Source organism: Thamnophis elegans, chromosome 8 (assembly GCF_009769535.1).
Source record: "Thamnophis elegans isolate rThaEle1 chromosome 8, rThaEle1.pri, whole genome shotgun sequence".
Lineage (NCBI taxonomy): Eukaryota > Metazoa > Chordata > Lepidosauria > Squamata > Colubridae > Thamnophis > Thamnophis elegans.
In genome coordinates this window covers 23,884,415-23,905,234 of record NC_045548.1, presented here as the reverse complement: position 1 = coordinate 23,905,234, position 20,820 = coordinate 23,884,415, and the positions used below count along the sequence as shown (strand labels likewise).

Here is a 20,820-nt window from a genome sequence, read left to right as displayed (position 1 = left end):
CCTGGTTTGTCAGCCGCCCTGAGTCCGTTTGGGAATAGGGTGGCATACAAGTCGAATAAACCACTAAACCACTACTTCCTCCAACTCCACACTTTTTCTGGATGGTCACTATTTGTAATAAATTCGTTTAATACATGAAAAAGAAATAAATCAATATTCCAAGTAACATTGACTTGTTACCATTTACTTGCTTACCATTAATTTTAATTAATTTAAGATAGTAAAAGACTCGCTTGCCATGTGCTCGTTGAACTCATTTTGCCCGCTGGGTAAATGTCCTAGGATCTGACCAATCACAGAACGGCGGGAGAGGCGCCTTTAGCTTTCTTAGTTCTTTTTTAGAACATTCTGATAGAAAACAAGGTGAATGGTATTATCGAGAGAAAAATATTATCTTGTCTCTTAGCGGTAATTCAATTCCATCATAATTTAAATCATTTTAGGAAAAAGCCTCGGAAGGATTAGCTTTGGAAGACCCGAACTCGCTTTTGGGCTGTCAGTTGGTCTTCCGCAGTTTCCTGAGGCGGGGAATTTGTATTTTAAAAGGGCGGCTATTAATTTCTGCAATAATAAATAAATGAAACGAACTGCCTTTGACGACAGGAACCCAGGTCTAACCTGACAATCGGACAAAAGGGGGAATTTTCAAGAACTGCATTGCCAGCATCTTAAGATGCCTTGTAAAAAAAAAAAAAAAGACCTGCAAAGCAGCACCAACGCTGCTTTCGTTTGAGGGTGAAAAAGCGAAAGAATGACGGGATTCAAATTTTAAAGGGGGGGGGCGAGCTGAATGTTGAGGGGAGGTTAAAAAAAAGAAGAAGAAGCGAGGAACTTCCTGTGAATCACATCCTAGGGCTCTAGAAACGCCCACCCGCGCCCATGATTCGCTAGCTACGTGAGCAACCTGCCTGAGCGCAATGTCCTAAAATTAGGTGTCAGCAAGAGCGATGGGCGCGGAGAGAGGCGGTTCCTCCTCGAGACGGGCGGCAAGCATGGCCAGTCGGCTGAGGAAGGCGGGCTCCGTGTCAGTGGAGCTTCTCCCGCCTTCCTCTGTACCGGCGACCGAGGTGGCTGAGGGAAAGAGAGGGGGCAGCCAGGGCTAGTAGTGGCGACGGCGCAGGAAGAGCATTTGTGGGGAGGGCGGGGGGGAGGCTTCGGCAAGTGGGGAGGTAAAGGTGAAGTAAACACCCCCCCTCCTTAGTCCGAGGTAAGGAAGCCTCCTCCAGGGCCGGAGAAAGTTCAAGGACTTGCCGCACCGGCAGCCCCCTCCCCCTTTTCCTATTTCCGTGGAGATCCTCGCAGACGCGGGAGGAGGAGGAGGAGGCGAGGATCCTGGGCGCGGAGGAGGAGGAGCGGCGGTAATCATGAACCCCAGCGGGCAGCGAGGATTAGGCAAAGCGGCTGTCGACGGAGACGACCCCTGGGAAGAGTGCCTGGAGGTGGCGGTGCAGCTCGCTCTGCAAGCGGGACAGGTGAGCGGGAGCTGCTTCGGCTCGGGGGGGGGGGGCGAGGGCGGCTGTCGCATAAGGGGCTTCGTGATCAGGCCACACGTGGGGAGTAAGCAAATCCGAGGCGGAAAACTTTATTTGCTCTCCTCTCTCCCCCCCCCCCTCGAGCATCGGTAAATGAAGGAGGCTTCCCCCCCCCCCCGGCACTTTCTTCTTTCTGTCTCTTGTAAGATTTACGTTGAGATTTCTTGCTTAACCTGAGTTGCAGCCGCGTGCACAAGCCAGCCTTCCCCAACATGGATCCCTTCAAATGCCCTGGGGTCGTTTTTTTCAGAGAATTGTATTTGAAGGGGATCAGGTTGGAGAAAAGAAGTACATGGTTGCACTTTGTGGCAATTCAAATATGCTGAATTTGGTGCAAATCTGTCAAGTTCATTAGGTTTCTGTTACTCCTGAGTAAGTGCAGAAATCCGCCCTCTACATGTTCTTTTAGGATAAGATGTAAAAGAATCTGGTGATAGCATATCATGAGAAAAGAAGCACTTTTGCTCTGTAATAAACTTGGGTGTAGACATATATTTTATCATTTTGGTGTTGTCATGGCTGGTAGGATACTCATTTTTATTGGATAATTGAAATTTAGGAAGTGCAACTACACAAAGTAAATTACAGAAAGTGAGCCCAGCATATTTAAATTCATCTTTACACATTATTTGAAGGGTTAGAATATGTTTTCTCTCTGTAGATCTATAAAAAGGGATCTCGAACTTTTCACCTCATTGACCCCTTCATGTTCAGATTGTTCACTGACACACATTTATTAAAATAATTTAATAAATATTAATTTAACTAATAGAACTGAATTTCCTGGAATGAATAAGAATACTGGGCAGTCTTATCAATCCTTGAGTGTTAGTATTAACCACGTTCTTCTAGGAGATAGGATAGTGAATTTCTCATGTTTTCCTCATGACAATTCTGTAAAATAAGCTCTCAGTTCAGTATCATCCAATGAGTTTTTGTGGTTGGAGATGGACTTGAACCTTGATATTTCAAGTTTCAGTTGCTTTTAAAACCGAGCTCTTAACATTCATCTTGAAATTATGCCTTAAAAAAGAAAAATAAGATCACTGAGAAATTCTGTGCCACAAATAAATACCTGTAACAATCATTGGATAATACATTATCTACTATATGTTTTTATAAGTGTTTTCTTCCTATATCAGTTTCTTTTTTATTGGCTCCCTAAGAAGGTATAATATAATATTTATATTCTCCCAAGTATGAATGATCACAACATTTCTTATTTTAGTTTTCCTTCAGTTTAAACTATCCAGCAAACAGTAACCTCGTAGGAGAGGTAACATCAACCAATCATTTTGCTAATTACAGTCTACTGCAAAAGAGTATAACTTCATTGGAGAGGGGTCTATAATGTGGAGTACAATAATATGATATTTATACCTTTGCATCCCGCCTCCAGCTCTGTATACAGATCCATATTTAATGTTGCAAGTAAATAACTGTTTGGCTTTGTTTGGGTTAGGTTAGCCAACACCAACCGTGTTGCTTTTATCTGTTATTTTTGAACAAGAATATTTTTTAACACAAAGTGCACTCTTCCCTTTCTATTACTTTTATTCCTTTCAAACAAATTGTGTCCTTCCACTGCTCTGTTCCAGGATTACAGTCATTGTACCAGATCTCCATTATACTTAATAAACATTTTATTGTGCAGTGATAAAATTATCATACCAGTTCTCTGTTATATTTATTACATTGTATATGACTTTCTATGCTGAGAGCCCAAGCTTGTCTTATTTTCCATGCTGTTACGTAGCATTAATATATACAGTAGACAATAATCACCATCAAGGTTATTCCTCATTCTGATTTTTTTAATGATTTAAAAGCCCCACTTCAGCAACATTGCTTCTTTTTACAATGCACAAGCCTTTATATGAGGCTCTTCAGAATTTTTGTTTCCATCTATCATCCTTTGGTGAAACACAATTTTACTAGTCCTAGTGAAATGTGACCCATCTTCCTCCAACAATATCTCACCCAGATGATTCATACAAGGGTCCCAGAAATAAAATACCCCCTACTGATTCACTGATTTGCAATATTCTTTCCCCTTACAGTCCTTTTCATGAATTGAAAGGATGGATATCACTGAGCCCTGGGGATCTTGAGCTTCTTTCAAAGTCGTCATGCAATATAGTTGTAGCTGGGATTTTTTTTTCCAGAATTGTTTGTACTCACATGTATTAGCAGGAAAAGATAATTACCAGTGGATTTGATAAATCTTGTTTTGTCATGTCTTTGATCTTTGGGCCTGTCAGATGAAACACTTCATGAGCCAAAGAGTCTGGTCAGTATCATTTGTTTTAGTCTCTGAAAGTGGTGAGTTGCCAACTATTGCAACCCCTTTTTTGTTTGTTTATAGGACAAAGTTTACTTGCTATTAATAGTGTATGCTTAGAGTAGTTGCCTGAGGCTGAAACCTAAATTATGTTGCTATCTTTCTTTAGCAATAGTAGGGAGGGAAGGAAATGTGGTTTGCATATCCTGTATATTTCTGACAAGTTTACCTCTTGAAACATGCTAACAATAAAAATATTTTTTTAATTGTGATGATGACTGTTCATGAACTGGATTTTACTTGCGGCCTTCCAAATGGCAGTTGGATAACTTGAATATTCTATTTTGCATCTGTTCCTATATGCCCTATTGAGTTTATTACAGTGTACCTAAAAAAAGGCTAGCTGTTTCAGCTGAGGAACTTTTTTGCTGGTTAATGCCAAATTTATACAGGATCAGAACATATTTCTCCACAATTTGGTTGTGGATGAGCATGCAAGCCTGGTATGCACAACTAGCATATATTTACAGTATTGGGACCTGGGGTTGACAGTGAGTTGTGATGTTGCCCTCTTGAAAAATTTGCTCTGCCATGTTCCAGGTATTGCATTAGCAAGTGAGCCAATAGTAGGTGATTTGGGTAGCAATGATTGTCTGGAATTAATAGTGACCGGAGTGTCTGGTCTGGAAGTGACAAGTTGTGTATGCCTATTTGTGATTTTGGACAACAAGGCAAATTAGAATCTTTTCTTGTGTATTGCATACCTTGCTGCACAGCAGAGTGTTTTTGGGATCTCTTGGAGCTTATTGGACAGCGGGAGGTAGAAAGCTCATCGCTTTTCATTTGGGAGACTTCTGTCTCCAAGGGAAGATTCCATGAGACTTCATGGCAACTCCAGGCAGTTTTGGTGCCATACTAGATATGGTGTTCATCTACAACCAGTTGACATATCATCTGATAACGGTTAAATCTTTGCTGTAGTTAGATTGTTCCCTGTTTGTTATGAGCCTCATTATTGCCAAGAGGCTCTGCAGGATGGTAGAACTTACAGTATTTGGTCCAGTGCCTAATGAATCTAAATGGATTGCAGGGAACACTTAGAGGCATCCCAAGTAAGCTGGTAAGTGATTCTTTTGAGTGCCTGAGCAATTTTTGGAGTATTGAAATAACCACAACACTTAATGAAATCACCTCCAACCAGTCACTAATTACATATTTTATGTATGGAATCCTGCCCATCCGGGATTATTCCTGTTCTGAGCATTGAGGTGAGACACCTAGAGTACTAGTGGACCAAAACCAAGAGCATATTGGACTAGTTACAAGTAACTGTTCATACTTGAGATTACATTGTATGAAAAATAATGTTGCTTGTAGCAATTACAGATTGTGCCTTTGCAGCCTTGTATGGGTGCTTGCATTATTTTGAGGGGCATAGAACAGAACAGGCTCTGTGAAAGCCACATGAGATTCTAGGATGGGATTTCAAACATAAAATTGCTTAAATTCCCTCTGGCCTGGCCTCTGCACATGATGGGTAATGATTGGATTAGCTCTTTGAGGGTAACTGAGATTCACTTCAGCTTCTTAATTCTGAAGAACTGTACAGGATGATCTGTGGGAAATGCTCTATCACATGGTTGTCCAACATTTTGACTTGCCTGGGCCACATTGAGTGAAGAGGAATTGTCCTGAGCCACATATAAAATATATATAATATACTTAATGTACTGTATATAAATAACAAACTTAGAAGTGATCTAGGCTTTTGTTCCTTTACCCTTCTGTTAATTTAACAACTACATGAATCTGCTGGAAAAAGTCACCCATCGGTACATGATCACCGGAGTACTGATTATATCAAATTATACACACAACATTGGTTGGGCTAAGGATGTAAGTCCTGACTCCTTGTTTAGAGACTGTTGGAATTTGGACAGGGGGAAAAACAAACCAAGATTGAATCCCTGTAAGATGAATATGCTACTTGTCCAGAAACCATTAATGATCTACCCCAAGATGGGGAGGGACTTGGTCTAAAGAAACAGTTCAGTGATTTAGGATCCTTCTATACTCACAGCTACAGCTATATAGGCAAGTAGAATATATAGTTGGAAGGGGGTTACTTCGATTTGGCTGGTACATCAATTATGGACTTACCTGGAGTATAATGCCTTGGCAATGATCATCTATGTGTTCATCACTCTGATAGATTACTACCATAAGTTTTCAGATGGCAGTCTTGGAAAGCTACCCAAAAACTGTAGTCCATGCAGAATGCAAAAGCCTGTCTGCAAGTGAATGGGAGCCTCTAGTCATCTTGTAGTAGCTTTCTAAATACAATTCAAGGTGCTATTTTTAAGCTGTAAAATCTTTTTTGCATGGTTTCACAGCAGCCACAGACCACCTACTTAAGTTAAAACTGACTTTATTTATTCATCCTGATGGGGAATACTGAGAGTTTCCCCATCACATGTGAGCTTAAAGGCAGGGATAGGCAAGAGTATGATGCTTCTCTGAGTATGTCCCAATGTTAGCTCAGGAGTTCCCAACCATAAATTCTCTGACCGTCTTTTGTAGGGCACTTAAGACTATCCTATTTCACAGTTCTCTAAATCTCAAATTGGGAGTGGATTTGCTGTTACTGAATTATTAAAACCATATTTATGCTTTTATATAGCTTTGTAAATGGCCATGAATCTGGAATGTCATAAATAAATATGCCTTGTTTGAAATCCATGGGAATATCACTGTGTCAAGTAAATATCTGTAAGTTCATAACATTTTTTAAAATAAGGATTTTAAACAAAGATGATAGCCCAAGCACTTATTTTACATTCCTATGAAATAACAGATGCTTTCAGTCATGCTTTTTCCTTGCTCTTTTAAAGACATTCCTTTTTCCTTGAGTTTACTTTAAAAATATTTCTACTTACATGCTTTTAGAACAGAATTTATACTGTAAATCATTTCTGGATACTCTGCAATCCATGTTTGCCTGAATTAATGTTTTATGTGCAAAGGATTAAAAGATAGTATTTGAGTTATAAGGAGAAGCAAAAAATGAAAAAGTATAGGGTTTCCATTCTTGTATTATGTATATTCTATTTGGCCCATTTTTCTAGGCCCCTTGAAAATTGTCTAAATAAAAGCTTTAGCAGAAAACAAAATTATTCTTATAGTAACAGTGTCCATGTTACAGACCCTATAAAATTAAAGCATGTCACTTATACACTCTTAAAGGACCAAGTTCTGGACTCAGTTAAATCTTAATTTAACCAGTTTAACTTATTTTAACTTAAATGTCAAAAACAGTCCATTTTATGTAGTTGTGATAGTGCACAAAATATTTTCTTCTGATAATTCTTGTTAAAAATAATGTGCGATTGAAATACTAATATAGAAGTTACTGAATTCACAATATATACATTTATACAGTGACAAAGTGTTAGCATCCTAATTGTGGGGCAAAAATGTGGCATCTAAACAGCAGCCATTAATGAAGAAAATTTAACAGAAAAATAAGGTAATTATGTTAATCAACACCTGAATCAAAGTACAGAATAAAGTACTATACTTCACAACTGTTATCATTTTAGAAGTTACTGTGGGCACAACTAAGAATTGTATCACTTATTTCTGTTGAGAATTTAATGCAGTTTTTTCAGAAATAATGGGAAAAATCTATAAAACAATGTATATTATTTTCTTTTTAGATTATTAGAAAAGCTCTCACTGAGGAAAAGCAAGTATCTACCAAAACATCTGCAGTGGATCTTGTGACTGAAACTGATCACTTGGTGGAAAATTTAATTGTTTCTGCATTGAAAGAAAAGTTTCCCTCTCACAGGTATGTCTGGCCATGGCATTATTCTACTGGTGATGTTTTAAATGAATGAAAATCATAATTATGTGAACAGAAGTGCTTCCCAGATAATATTTGAATGAAACAAGCATGTTTCACACGCAGAAATTTTCTGGAGAGTATAGATTAGTAATAGCCACCTATCAAATATACCTCTGGATGTGTTAAGTTGCCACATAATCATCTGATTCTTAAACTGAAATTAGATTTCATGTGCTCTCTGAACCTGGATCATAAACTGTGGTTAAGGTGGTTTGCACAAATGGTTTTTGGTGTGTGTGTGTGTGTGTGTGTGTGTGTGTTTAGTGCTCTTTAGCTGCTTCAGTTGTATGAACAAGTTTGCTAATTTTAGCCAGGATTCTAATCATTGTGATTAATTTTACTTCAAATTTTCAAACATAAATTAAGAAGCAAGAATGAAATGCTTGATAAATGTGGTTCTTTCAACAGCTATATCCCTACTACTCCAAGCTCTGCTTTCATCTGAGCATGCTGGTTGAAGAATTCTGGGAGTTGAAGTCCACACATCTTAAAGTTGCCAAGTTTGAAAAACATTGCCATAGATCAGGGTTTCAAACTCGCGGCCTGCAGGCCAGATGTGTCACACACTGGCCATGCCCACACCCGGTTTAGCAAAGAAGAGGAAAGTCACCATACATCACATGATGATGCCATGAGTTTGACACCCCTGCCATAGATGAAAGAATTCTCCAGGTTATGGCGGAAGATTTGAAAAGCTACATGTAGAAATGGTTTTCCAGCTACTATTCTTGTCAGCAATTGACTTTTTCTGCTACAAATGTCTCTTGAGTGTGCTAGGAAATTTGTAGAGATCAAATTCATTGTCCCAAGGTCTGCATCAGATGAAAGCAAAGCCAGGAATAGTGGAGATAAGCAATTGGAAGTGTCACCTTTTCCAACAGTTTCATTCTTGCTTCTTTAGGTTTGAAAATTTAAAGGAGAGCTATTAACAGGGTTAGAATTCCACACACCTTAAAGTTGTGAAGTTTGAAAAACACTGACTTATATTTATAGTAACTAACTTTATAAATGTGTGTTCAATAAATACATTTGACAACATTTTAAAGTCTCTTGGTACAAATTCTCCACTCCATGGGCTTGATAGATAAGTGGGAACTTAGACATATTTTCAGAGTATTCTAAAATGGATGTATGCCAATTTTTGGCATTCTTGTTTTAATTTTCTTGTCTTTGTTGTCTTAAATCCAGATTTAAGGTTTCCTCTAAGGTTCCAGTGCTAGATGGTTACAGTCTAGACTTTTTTGGCAATTATTCATGTTTTGTTTTAGTTTTTTAATTATTGTTTATAACGGGTGGGCTGGGACTACAGTCCTATAAATTTCTGAAGAGCTGCAGGAACACTGCTTTTTATTCCTAACCTGAAAGCCTCCCCTCCCTCCAGCGCATTCTATGAAAGGAACTAAGAGCTAATTTTGCTTTAATTTGTTTTTTTTTTAAAGAACTGTACATAGTTCAAAGAAAAAGCCTGTGATTTATTTACCCTGTAAATGTTCTTCCAGCTGTCATCCAAATGAGGGATGTTGCAGGGTAAGATGAAGAAGCAATCACTGCATTTTTGTATGAAATATGTAGATTTCTTATTCATTAAGATCTTGGCATCTATATAAGAACTTTAAGTCTCTTACACCTTCTTGAGATCATTTGGTTACAACGTTTTAAATTTCTTTCATTTGAAGATATATGTAACAGAGAAAGTTTTTATGCCAATTCCTAGTATGCTGTTTAGGCAAACCTATTTTATGTAACAGTACATCTGCAACTGCTTCAAATGCACCTTTAATTCAAAAAAATTTTAATTTGAGTCTTGTCTATACAAATGTTAGGTTTATTGCGGAAGAAGCTACTGCTGCTGGTTCAAAATGCATACTCAATGACAGTCCAACCTGGATTATTGATCCTGTTGATGGCACCTGCAATTTCGTACATAGGTAAAGACATGGTGAAAACTTTGCATCAAATGACACAAACCAGATTGTCAAGCATCTTTACATGCCTGAAGTATCAATGGAATTTCTGTAGGTGTTGAATCCCTTCTTGTTTCTTAGAGTGTGATAAAATGTAGAAGGAGATTGATTTCCAGGAGGAAAGGACTACATTCCGGACAAGCAAGAAGCAAGTGTGTGTGGAAGAAAGAGGCTGAAGACAGCCCCTCCATAATAGCTATGGAGTATATTGTGCATTCAAATAGTCTGGCAAGATTTTGTCTATAGGTGGGAAACAATAAAGAACTCACCTTGAAAGAATCACTATGTATCATTCTTGCTTTTGGCCTGACATGGAGTTTACAACCTATCCTTATGCATGTTTTGCCCCACCAAATTTGTGCACAGGATTACATCAAATTTACTTGTAAAGTCCATACATATTAAAAATATTGTAATAGCATTCATTTAATATTTATACTATTGAACAGAAAAAAATCAGATCATTAATTTGACCTACTTCAGTAATTGCTATTCTTTTAACAAATTAGTTTGTGAATATTAAGTTGTCATATGATGAATTATCTTGAATCATTTTCTTTTGGAGGGAATTTTCATTAGTCTGCATCTTTGGTTCATGAAATACTTCATAATGGAATGTATTAGTTATGGAAGGAAAAATATTTATTTTCCCAAGTTATAAGGTGGCAGCAGTTGTTAGGAAATGACACTTGAACTCTAACATTTATTTTAGAAAAGCAGCTGCTGCTCTCTTAGTCTATTCCTGGTGCAACAATGTCCTGTGAAGGCAGCAGGAAATAGGAACAGCAGCTAATTAGCTCCATAGATTCCTAAGATTTAAAGACTGGATCAGGATGCAAATCAGTTTTCTTACGATAAAAGTATATAAAAAGTTAGAATTTAATCTCTAAATATAAAAAGTAAGATTTCTCACCTGAGAACCAATGAACACATGCTATCACAATGTTGATATGGTAAAAGTCATTGTTCAGAAAATGTATTAACAAATATAATATATATTTACACAGGTTTCCAACTGTAGCTGTTAGCATTGGATTTGCTGTCAACCAAGAGGTATAAAATAATGTTCTGTAAGTTGGATAGGCTGTAGTGGCAGCTGTTAAAAATTGTATGTGGGGGGAAACGGATTTAGTAAATATACCTGAATAAATTTTATGCAACACTTTTCTAATTTATCATGTGATATTTGTGGAAATATAGGTTTCAGTGTATAAACCTATAAAGTATCCTCTAACCTAAACCATTTTCCTTACATTAAATTGCAATCAATGGAATATACTTGTAAAGTATATGCATTTAGGAATGGGCATAGTATTTAAGCAGATGATCAATTAATCAGTCAAATTGGTTTATTGCAATCATAGACCAGCAGTGCTGTCTATCCATTAAATCACAGGATTAATAATTATCTGTATTATTCTCTATCTTCTCATGTTAGAAACAATGTTTATAGTCAGTATATGGCTTTTATACTCTTCTTTTAGAACAGGTGATCTGTGGAACTGGATTCCCTACAAAAAATAACAAGTGCTCTTTCTCCTTACTTCAATTTGGCAACTTTGCTTGGCTGCCATCCACCCTTGCCGCTAGACAATGATGAAAGCCATAAAAAGGTTGCGGTAGCAAAAATGTTGGATCATGCAAATTTTAGAAGCATAATTACCCTTCCTGTTAGTTCTGTAAATTGACAATTGCTTTGGGATAAATTACATATGATACGTCTTGATAGAAGGTGATAGGCACATAAGTGATTATGCTTGCAGTAACTACTCTGCAGAAGATGTTTCTTGTATTTCTCATTTAGTAACTGTGATATAAAAATTAGCCATTATATAAGGGGATGTTATATTTAATTTCCTATAGTTTTTATCATAAGGAATATTTGGGGTAATCAAATACTGTAAACTAAAATCTTATTCAGTTAAAAGAGATTTGTTTATATTGATATAATGCAAATTGCATTCATGTTCTTTTTCTTTTCTTAAAACCTAAAGCTTGAATTTGGTGTAATTTATCACTGCATTGAAGAACGATTATACACTGGTAGAAGAGGTCAAGGGTCATATTGTAATGGCAAAAGGCTTCAGGTGTCAAAAGTGACAGGTTGGTTTAGATTTTGTAAAAACTAAAATTTATGCATATATATTATAGAGTTGTCACTAATTTTAGATAAAATAAATGTTATCTTCTAGGTAATTTTTCTTAATTTAGGTTAATAATATTTTTGCTACATCACTATAAGTTCAGCTCCCCTAAAATTAAATTCTATTTAATCCTATTGCTAACTGTCTGGGCATCCAGAGTGGGGGATGGAGGGCAAGTGACAAATCATGGGTTGTGACCTTATGATATAGAAACTGCAACTTATACTTTTGCATTAGGCACTGGGACACAAGTACATATGGAGGATTCTCTTATTGATGTCACCGTGCACTGTTGTAGTCTCAGTTTGCTATGGATGCCTTCAGCTGGGCCTATCTTAAGTGGCAGACAAGTGAGCCAAAATTAGCTCAAATATGACAGAGCTGAAAATATCTGCTTACAGTTGGATCGAACTGCTTAAAACTCTCCTATCAGATGCTAAGGTTGCTGCAAGAACATTATGAAAAGCAGGCAGTATTGGTTGGGAGATATAGTATAAAACCAGAGTTGAACTGCCAGGGCAAACTGTCCTTTAATGTTCACAACCTCTATTGTCTTATTCATGTAAAAATTTAAGAGCATAATTACTAATTTATGGTGGTCTTGTAAGGATGAATTAGAAGACATTCCTGTTCTCCCAGGCATTTATGCATTAATTTGTTCCACATTTTGCATTTTACTGGCATATGTACATATGTAAATACAGATAGTCAACTTACAACAGTTAGTGACTGTTCAAAGTTACAACAGTACTGAAAAAAAGTGACTTATTTCAATTTTTCACACTTACAACTGTTGCAATATCCCCATTGTCACATGATCAACATTCAGATGTTTGGCAAGTGATTCATATTTATGACAGTTGCAGGGTCCTGGGGTTATGTGATCCCCTTTTGCGACCTTCTGACAAGCAAAGTCAGTTGGGAATCCAGATTCACTTAACAACCATGTTACTAACTTAACAAATGCAGTGATTCACTTAACAACTGTGGCAAGAAAAGTTGCAAACTCACTTACATTTTTCACTTAGCAACATACATTTTGGGTCTCAATTGTGGTCATTACTCGAGGACTACCTGTACATACAAACAAATTGGTTTGGTTTGGTTTGGTTTGAATAGCTTAAATCACTTTGCAATCTGTCTAGAGGCCTCCCATTATTGAGTGCAATAACATCTAATATTGTAAATTGTATATGCATGCTAGCAAACAAAATTTTCAAAACTTTCAATATTTCAATCACTTTCAATTCAGTGATTCACCCTAAAGTATTTCTAGAATAGCACTGGATATTGTACAAAAGTTTACTAAGCTATTGTGTTATCTCACCTTTCTTTCTCAAAAATACATATAATTTGCATCTGAAATTCCCACTCTTTTTTATTTTTATTGCACATTCTAAAATTAAATCACATGGCCTTTGATTCTCAGAACTTCAAGTTTTCAAGTCCAAGTAAAAACCTTGGGTTAGACTTGGGTGGTCAAATATTGGTAACTTTTGGATTTATTGTGGATTTTTTGTGATATATAATGTGATAAAGATTTATTTTTCAATCAATTCTAGAATGGCAATGAAAGGATTGGTAGTCCTTGTTCATAACTGGGACTAGCAATGGTTGATAAATCAACAGTCACTAAATGAAATCAAGATTGCTAATTATTTTCTTCAGTTTTCCTTTGCTTTATAGATCTGCAAATGTCATAAATGTGAGAAGTGGTCATAAAGTTACTTTTTCAACACAATTGCAATTGTGAACAGTTATTAAATGAGGCAGTCATTAAACAAGGACTACCTGTAATGTTAAGCAGATTTATTTTATTTAGGCTTTTTTAGTTTTCTTCAGAATTTGTTTGGATTTTTGGATAGGAGACCACTATGAAATGATATGCTATAGATTAGATTATGAAATTTAAAAAAACCTCATACCAAAAGAAAACAATAGAGAGATTGGTTTCAGATTGCAACCAAGAAAACAGTGTAGACATGTCCATTTAATCAGCAGGAATTTAGTTTGACTCCCATGAAATTGTACTATTAGTATGGTTGTAAATTTATTTACTTTAAATGTTAACATAAATGAAATCACGTTTAGTGTCCTTTTTTGCTATTTGGACTCTGATACGCCATTCAAAGATCAGCTGTGAATTTTGCCTCTAAAAAGACTACTTGAAAATGATTTGTGCATCCATAAATGTAGAACTTTATAAAAGAAATTAGAGTCAATTGTTGCTTTAGTATACATCTATCATTTTTCTTGCAGATATCACAAAATCCTTGATTTTAACTGAGATTGGTCCAAAGCGAGACCCTGACACTCTGAAAGTCTTTCTTAGTAACATGGAACGACTGCTAAAGGCACAGGCACATGGGTAATTCTGTTTCCTGTAAAATTAATAAATTTAATAACAAGAAAATTGTTAATATAATATTTAGGTTAAGTACTGCCATCAGAAATCCAGTCAACCAAATCAACAGTTTCTTTGGTATTCAAATGCAAATATGCATTGTGCCATCACTAGCGTCCCTCATGTATCAAGCTAATTCTACCCCTGAAATATATCAGCAGTAGCACCATCACAGTCTTCTTGTTTGCACTGAATTCTTGAATTCCATCACAAAAATAAGCTACGTTAGGCTATAAAATGTATTTAATGCATGCTTCCCTCTTCATCTTTATTGCACTTAGCTCTTTAAGGAAAGTGTTTTCTGTGTAGAATATCATATTCATACTGGACATCAAGGATAAAATCTTTAAAACAAGTAAAAATATTGAATCCAATATTTGGAAATGTGTGTCACTGTACAATCACTTCCTTATGAGCAAAGCTAGGCTTTAATGTTATTTGCAATTTTTCAACATTAATTGCAGGGTCCGTGTTATTGGGAGTGCTACTTTGGCACTCTGCCATTTAGCATCTGGGGCTGCAGATGCATATTATCAGTTTGGCTTGCATTGTTGGGATCTGGCAGCAGCTACTGTTATTATCAGGGAGGCAGGTGGAGTTGTGATAGATACATCAGGTAAGCAAATATATTTTAAGAAGGATCAAGTCTGAGTTGCATGTGATACCACTCCTTCAAATTCAAAAGTGTTTAATTTTTTTGCCACAATCTCATTCTAGATTTTCCTGGAAGTCCAATCTTTAGGAAAGAATGTTCAGAAAAGTGTGAAGCCATATTGGGGAGTGGGCCTTAGAAATGGGGAAGGAAGGAAGCTAACTTATGCATGAAAGCCAGTCTGTATTCTAAGGGTTTAATGTACAATTTTAAAAGTTTGCAAATGCTGTGCTTCTTATTGTACAGTTGCAATTCCTAATGGCTTATTGTATTATTATGATGTGAAACTCAAGTTGGCTCAAAGCAAGACTTCCCATATGTATCCCAAAAGTGTTTTGGGTGATGTCAAGATGGACTTTAGGATAGGAAATGTCTGTCTTTGAGCCAGCCTTTGTTGTATTCATACTAGTTCTCCACCTTCTTCTGGAAAGAGAAAAAAAAAGACCAATCAACACTCAAAATAAACATTTGGTGTTTTCCAAGCACTGCTAGGGAGCATAGGTAAAGGGGAGGGAGAAGGAAAAAGAATAGGTTAAAAAAAAGGGAACAGTTAACATGAAACTTTACATATCAGAAAAGTTTAGTAATGTTCTTCCTATATACATATCCCAGTTAAATGCACATAATGGACTATACAAGAAATAATTTGTGTCTTCATCACAAAAGAAACATCTAAGCTATTTTTCAACAAATTTTTCTCCTAGGTGGACCTCTAGATCTGATGTCATGTCGAGTAATAGCAGCAGGTACACAGGAGATGGCCTCATTCATCGCTCAGGAAATACAGACTATTCACTATGGACGTGATGATGATAATTGACCAGGCATCCATCTAAAACAATATGAAATCTGGCCTTTTGGAAATATTTCACTTCTTTTAAGATGACTTTTAGAAACTATTATTTGTTTCTTGTACAGTTTGTAAATCAAGCATATTATAAAAACAGTTGCATTTTAGGAAGGTGAAAGAGGTGTATTTGGTTGTGTGTGCGTGTGCGTATGCGTGTGTTTGGGACCTTTCCCTCTTTTTAATGAAAATATTTTTCAGTTATTGTTTTTTTAATGTTAAAGCTCTTTGAGGCTGTAATAGAAGTGGAGATGTTTCTGGTTTCACATAGAATGAGAAATAAACTTTATGTTTCAGATCTCAGGAATTTTTTTTTTTTTGTTCCATGGCAAGGAACAAGTAGTGCCTCAAGTGCCCAAATCCAAAAATACTTGAGTGAAATTACTATTTTTTTCTAAATTTAAAACAGACCTACTGAGCAGCTCTTGAGATAGATACATTTATTTATATGGTGCACACAAGCATGATGATGGTATATATTCTTAGAAATATGCATTTTACCCTTGGATAAGTAAACAGGTAGTAAACGAGCTGACTAAGGAATAGAAAAAAAACTTTTTGAAACATTCAAATATTCTTTAGCTTGATTCAAACCTTAGACTATAACAACATGTTTTTAAAATTAACATGTAAGTTTCACTAAGAGGCTACTGTTCACAAACGTTTCTTACTAAGCATATAGGTAGCCTGAAACCTAGTGTATAATCAGTGGTAATTATGTGAATGGAGCAATATATTTTTTGACCACTGCTGGATATCAAATGTCCAAGTTATATTTCTTGGTGTCTTCATAGATACATCCATGTAATTTTCTTGATAACAATACAGAAGTGATTTTCTATTGCCTTCTTTCAGGATAGTATGCTGACTCTGTAAATCGCTTAGCAGGGCTGTAAAGCACTGTGAAGCTGTATATAAGTCTAAGTGCTATTGATATAGTGTTGCATTTGTTTTTGGTTTTTTTACTTCTCAGTCTAATCTAATTCTCAGTCTAATCTAAAGTCCTGATATTTTCAGGTGGTTTTCCTCTGCAATCTTAATTAGGCCCACCTCCGCTTAGATTTCAAACCCAGGCAGGTGCTATTATGTGCTGAAATGGCTATTGTGTATCCTGGAATGATTATTGTGGATAAAATTAATCTATCAAAGAAATTCAATATTAGCAGAGAGATTCCTGCAATGTTGAGTTAGTATTCTTTGAAAAGTGCTTTGTAGTTTATCCTGTGGAACAGAACTGAAAAGAAATATCTCACTATTATACCAAAATTGTGGCTGGATATGTTGCAAGAACTATCGTTTTCTTGGGTGGAAATGGGCATGACTTGGGCTGAGTTTTCATAAGCAGCACATAAGGTGGCAAACTTTTAGAACTTTGTTTTACATAATGAAATGTTGCATGGTATTTCCAAATAAATGCCTAAGAAATAGAAATTACAGTGAAAGGGATCCTGCCCTAATCTTTTCACTGGGCTATTGTTTTCTATGCTTGAGTATTATAAATTGTTATGATAAACTCTTATGAGCCCCCTCTTGGCATTCCAACTAATACAATATAGGAATAGTTTACTATCCTTCATTGTCAAAATTAGCCTTTAGATTTTTGTGAATTAAAGTTATTGACAATGACTGTATGGATTAAGTGTTGGAATTGATAATCCATATTCTGTCCAAATGCTAGAACAGGGATGTCAAACTCACATTGTCACAAGACATATCACAACTTTTTCCCCCTTTGCTAAACTGGGGTGTGGGCGTGGCCAGTGCATGATGCATCCAGCCCACAGGCTGCAAGTTTGATACCCCTGTGCTAGAATATTACATTGGCCATTGTGTACCTTGTTTTCTTAATATCTTTCAGTCCTAAATGCAATGGAGATAAATGGCATTCATGATACTTCTAAATAAATACGTTTTTATGAATTTAATTTAAACCTGAGTCAGTTAACCCTGTATGTATGAAGCTAAGAATTTGGCCCATTTTCTTAAACATTGAAAATATATTTTCTGAGAGGTTTTAAAAATTGGATAGATTCTCTAGTTTAAAAAAGGTGTATAGTGGATTGGATCCAAATTTAATTCTAAGAATAGACCTATTAAAGCAATAGGACCTTATTTAAATACATGTTTGAAATAAAGGATTTGCAGCTGACTAGTTTTTGTAGCTGCTGTAGAATTTGATGATAATTATTAAAGAAACCACTGAACAAGAAATTATTCCACTATTCAACCATATTACCGAAAATTTGCCTCCCTGGAATTAATCTTTGTGTGCAAAAGTTCATCAAAGGTTTAACTGTGTGATGAGAACTTTTGTTACTCATTGTTATGTTACAATAGCAGTTGCCAATGAATCACTTCTTTCCTTCTGTGCCACTAATGTGCTGTCTGTATGAATAGTCTCTTTTTCCATATTAAAGAGCTTTGTGGTTTGAGTACTTAAGAAATGTGGTATAACTTAAAAAATGAAATTTTGAAGATAATGTGTATAATAAAGCATGTATTGTGCAGTTAAACCAAAAGGACCTAAGAGTGCAGGTGAAAACTACTAAAAACAAAAGCCATCATAGATCATTAATTCTACGTCAGTAAATTTATATCAACTTCTTTGGTGACAGATGTCTTTCTTCACTTACCAACTGCATAATAGTGAAGAAAACATGAGCATTTTCCTTCCATTTTTCCTTATGAACAGAAAATTCCTGCCACTTAATTTCTTTCCTGTCTGTAGTCATCAAGATACAGTTAAAAATCAGACAAACTTAATAACTGGAACATTAAATGAACTGACACATTAAGAAGTAATAATAAGAGATTAGGACAGGATCATAAAATATGATAAATTGCCATTGCACAAATGTTTTAAAACGATAGCGTATGTACTTTTATGCACTGTTGATTTTATAATAGCATTTCTATAACACTTTGGAATGTTCAAAAGCACTTCCTCAATATCACTTACAAACCTTATGCAAAAATATTCCTCCAATATTCCCCCTCTATAACAAAACAAAACAGGATTAGAGTATAATCTGCCTAATGAGTAAATTAGTGGCAGGTACAAGATTCAAACAGAATTTGCTCTTAGTAACATAGGGGCTAAACTGTATGTGATGCTGCATCTGTAGTCTTGTGCACATTACTTGGGTTAAGAATCAGAATGATGCAAAATATGATCTGAAGCTACATGCCCATTTTTCTTTAGTTACAAATGCAATGAGGAAAAATATTTTAAATTTGTGAAAAAAGATACATGCCTTTATTGTATCAGTAATTATTGAAGACTAATTCCCAAAACTTTACGCATTGGTAGAATATAGGCACCAGATTTAGATTTGATTATGATCCATATTAACTGTCCCATTATCCCTTTTCAAAAGCGGTCTTGTGGGTAGCAATCTGAATATAAATCATTGAAATTAGGTTTTTGTTCCTATTCTGTAGATCAAAAGGAACATACCTGGTTGTGAACTTTCTTCACAGAAGCTAATATTAAAGTCCATAACAATCTAAAGGAGTAATTTGTCTGAGGCAAATCTGGGTGAAAAATATTAACTTACCCATGTACCAGAGTTGCATTTTTTTAAAAATTACTAATATGAGGGCATAAAATAAGGATTTCACATTTAGTGTTCTTAATTTTCCCACCCTTCATTTTACAATACAATAGTTTCTAGGAAGTTACTAGCTTAGCCATTATTTTCTTATATATGCTTTATAACAGGGCAGATAACCTAAGCCTTGTAGGCTAATTTCCATTTTTTGTGCAATGGATCAGATCAGACGTCTAAGAAGAAACCCCTTCCCCCAAAAGGCTATAGTGTGTAAAAAAAAGTGAATGTCCTTTCCTACTTTGGGTTCTTGTCACAGCCCCCTACTGTTTATCCCTGAGTAAATGTATGGTCTCTTGAAAAACAAGAGTGCCTACCTGTACTTTACAGAAAAGCTTTAGGTGGAAAAATACATACAGCAGAAATTACTTGGCTATCAAGTTGGTAAGGTGACCTATTGAGTATTTTGCATGTATAAGGTATTCAAGAGCTGTACAGTCATGAGTTTTTGTGCATCTATTGCAAGAACTCTCAAACTTAACTGGTTTATGGTGATTATATATACCTTATGGGCCATTTGATGTTATGTTCTTGTTCAGTTACAAACTGTATTACTGGTTGTCTGCTATTAATCTGGACATTTCTACCTCATAGAGGGCTATGAGGAATAATGTGTAATTATTATTCAGTAGACTAAAAGTTGTTTCCAATGAATAAAGAACTACATCATGATATCTAGAATTCTTATTAATGTATGTTTGTCAAAACAGCTTCATTTTCCAATAAAACCAAGAGGCAAATGTATATTATCCAACTGTTTTTCTGTGGTTTTTTCAACTTGAGAGTAATTGTATAGAGGCCTGATCCAGATGTGTGGGGGAGTTTATCCACTTTCCTCAGTCCCTTTGTTCAGAAGAATCCTGCCTCACAAAAATGTAATTAAAAAAACCTCAATAGCATATAGTACATTATTTTTTCTAAAGAAAGAAGTAAAAGTAGACAAAGCATTAGAAATTAAGGTCAGGATATGGCCAATATGTATTTTCATTCTAAAGAAGAAAGGGCAGCTATATGTATTGTATAGTTTAGCCAGGATTAGCCAAGTTGCCATCTTTGGAAAACAATAGCCTAGGTGTAGGCAAGCCTATATTCTATAACACGTGGAACTACTCAGCTTCTATAGCACCATGATTTTCTTCCCAGTAGGACTGCAAGCGGGGGGGGGGGGGGATAGAAATAAAAATATTAAATATTTCACAATCAAGTCTGAGATTATCTGATGTTTAAGTTATTTTTCTCCTACAGGATTGGTTTTTTACCATTATGTTTACTATCACAATGTCGATTGCTTCCATTATTTGTTTTTAATTCTTGTAAGCCATCCAGAGTCATTTGGATGTGGGCATCCATGCAAACTGAAATGATAGATTACAATTCTTTTCTATCTGTCTATTTAAATAGATCAGGATAAATTTGATAACCCTTAATTTACTTGTCAAGGCTAACTTCTTAAATACTGTATCAGAAATCTTATAAATAAA

At 35.8% G+C, this 20,820-nt stretch overlaps 1 protein-coding gene across 1 annotated transcript; it reads left to right on the top strand.

Moving 5' to 3' along the window:
* Positions 1–928: 928 nt before the first annotated feature.
* Positions 929–20,083, top strand: IMPA2 (inositol monophosphatase 2). Its single transcript, XM_032222541.1, has 8 exons — positions 929–1,472; positions 7,530–7,663; positions 9,544–9,648; positions 10,692–10,737; positions 11,679–11,787; positions 14,088–14,196; positions 14,697–14,848; positions 15,589–20,083. The coding sequence occupies exons 1-8, from the start codon at positions 1,365–1,367 to the stop codon at positions 15,702–15,704; spliced, it is 879 nt and encodes a 292-aa protein (XP_032078432.1). The 5' UTR covers positions 929–1,364; the 3' UTR covers positions 15,705–20,083.
* Positions 20,084–20,820: the final 737 nt, after the last annotated feature.

What these genes read in the sequence shown, in the direction of transcription:
- IMPA2 (XM_032222541.1), top strand. Translation starts at nt 1,365, where the DNA reads ATGAACCCCAGCGGGCAGCGAGGATTAGGCAAAGCGGCTGTCGACGGA. An exon ending in ACCTGCAATTTCGTACATAG is followed by an intron (nt 9,649 to 10,691) that starts GTAAAGACATGG and finishes ATATTTACACAG; the next exon opens with GTTTCCAACTGTAGCTGTTA. An exon ending in AGTTGTGATAGATACATCAG is followed by an intron (nt 14,849 to 15,588) that starts GTAAGCAAATAT and finishes TTTTTCTCCTAG; the next exon opens with GTGGACCTCTAGATCTGATG.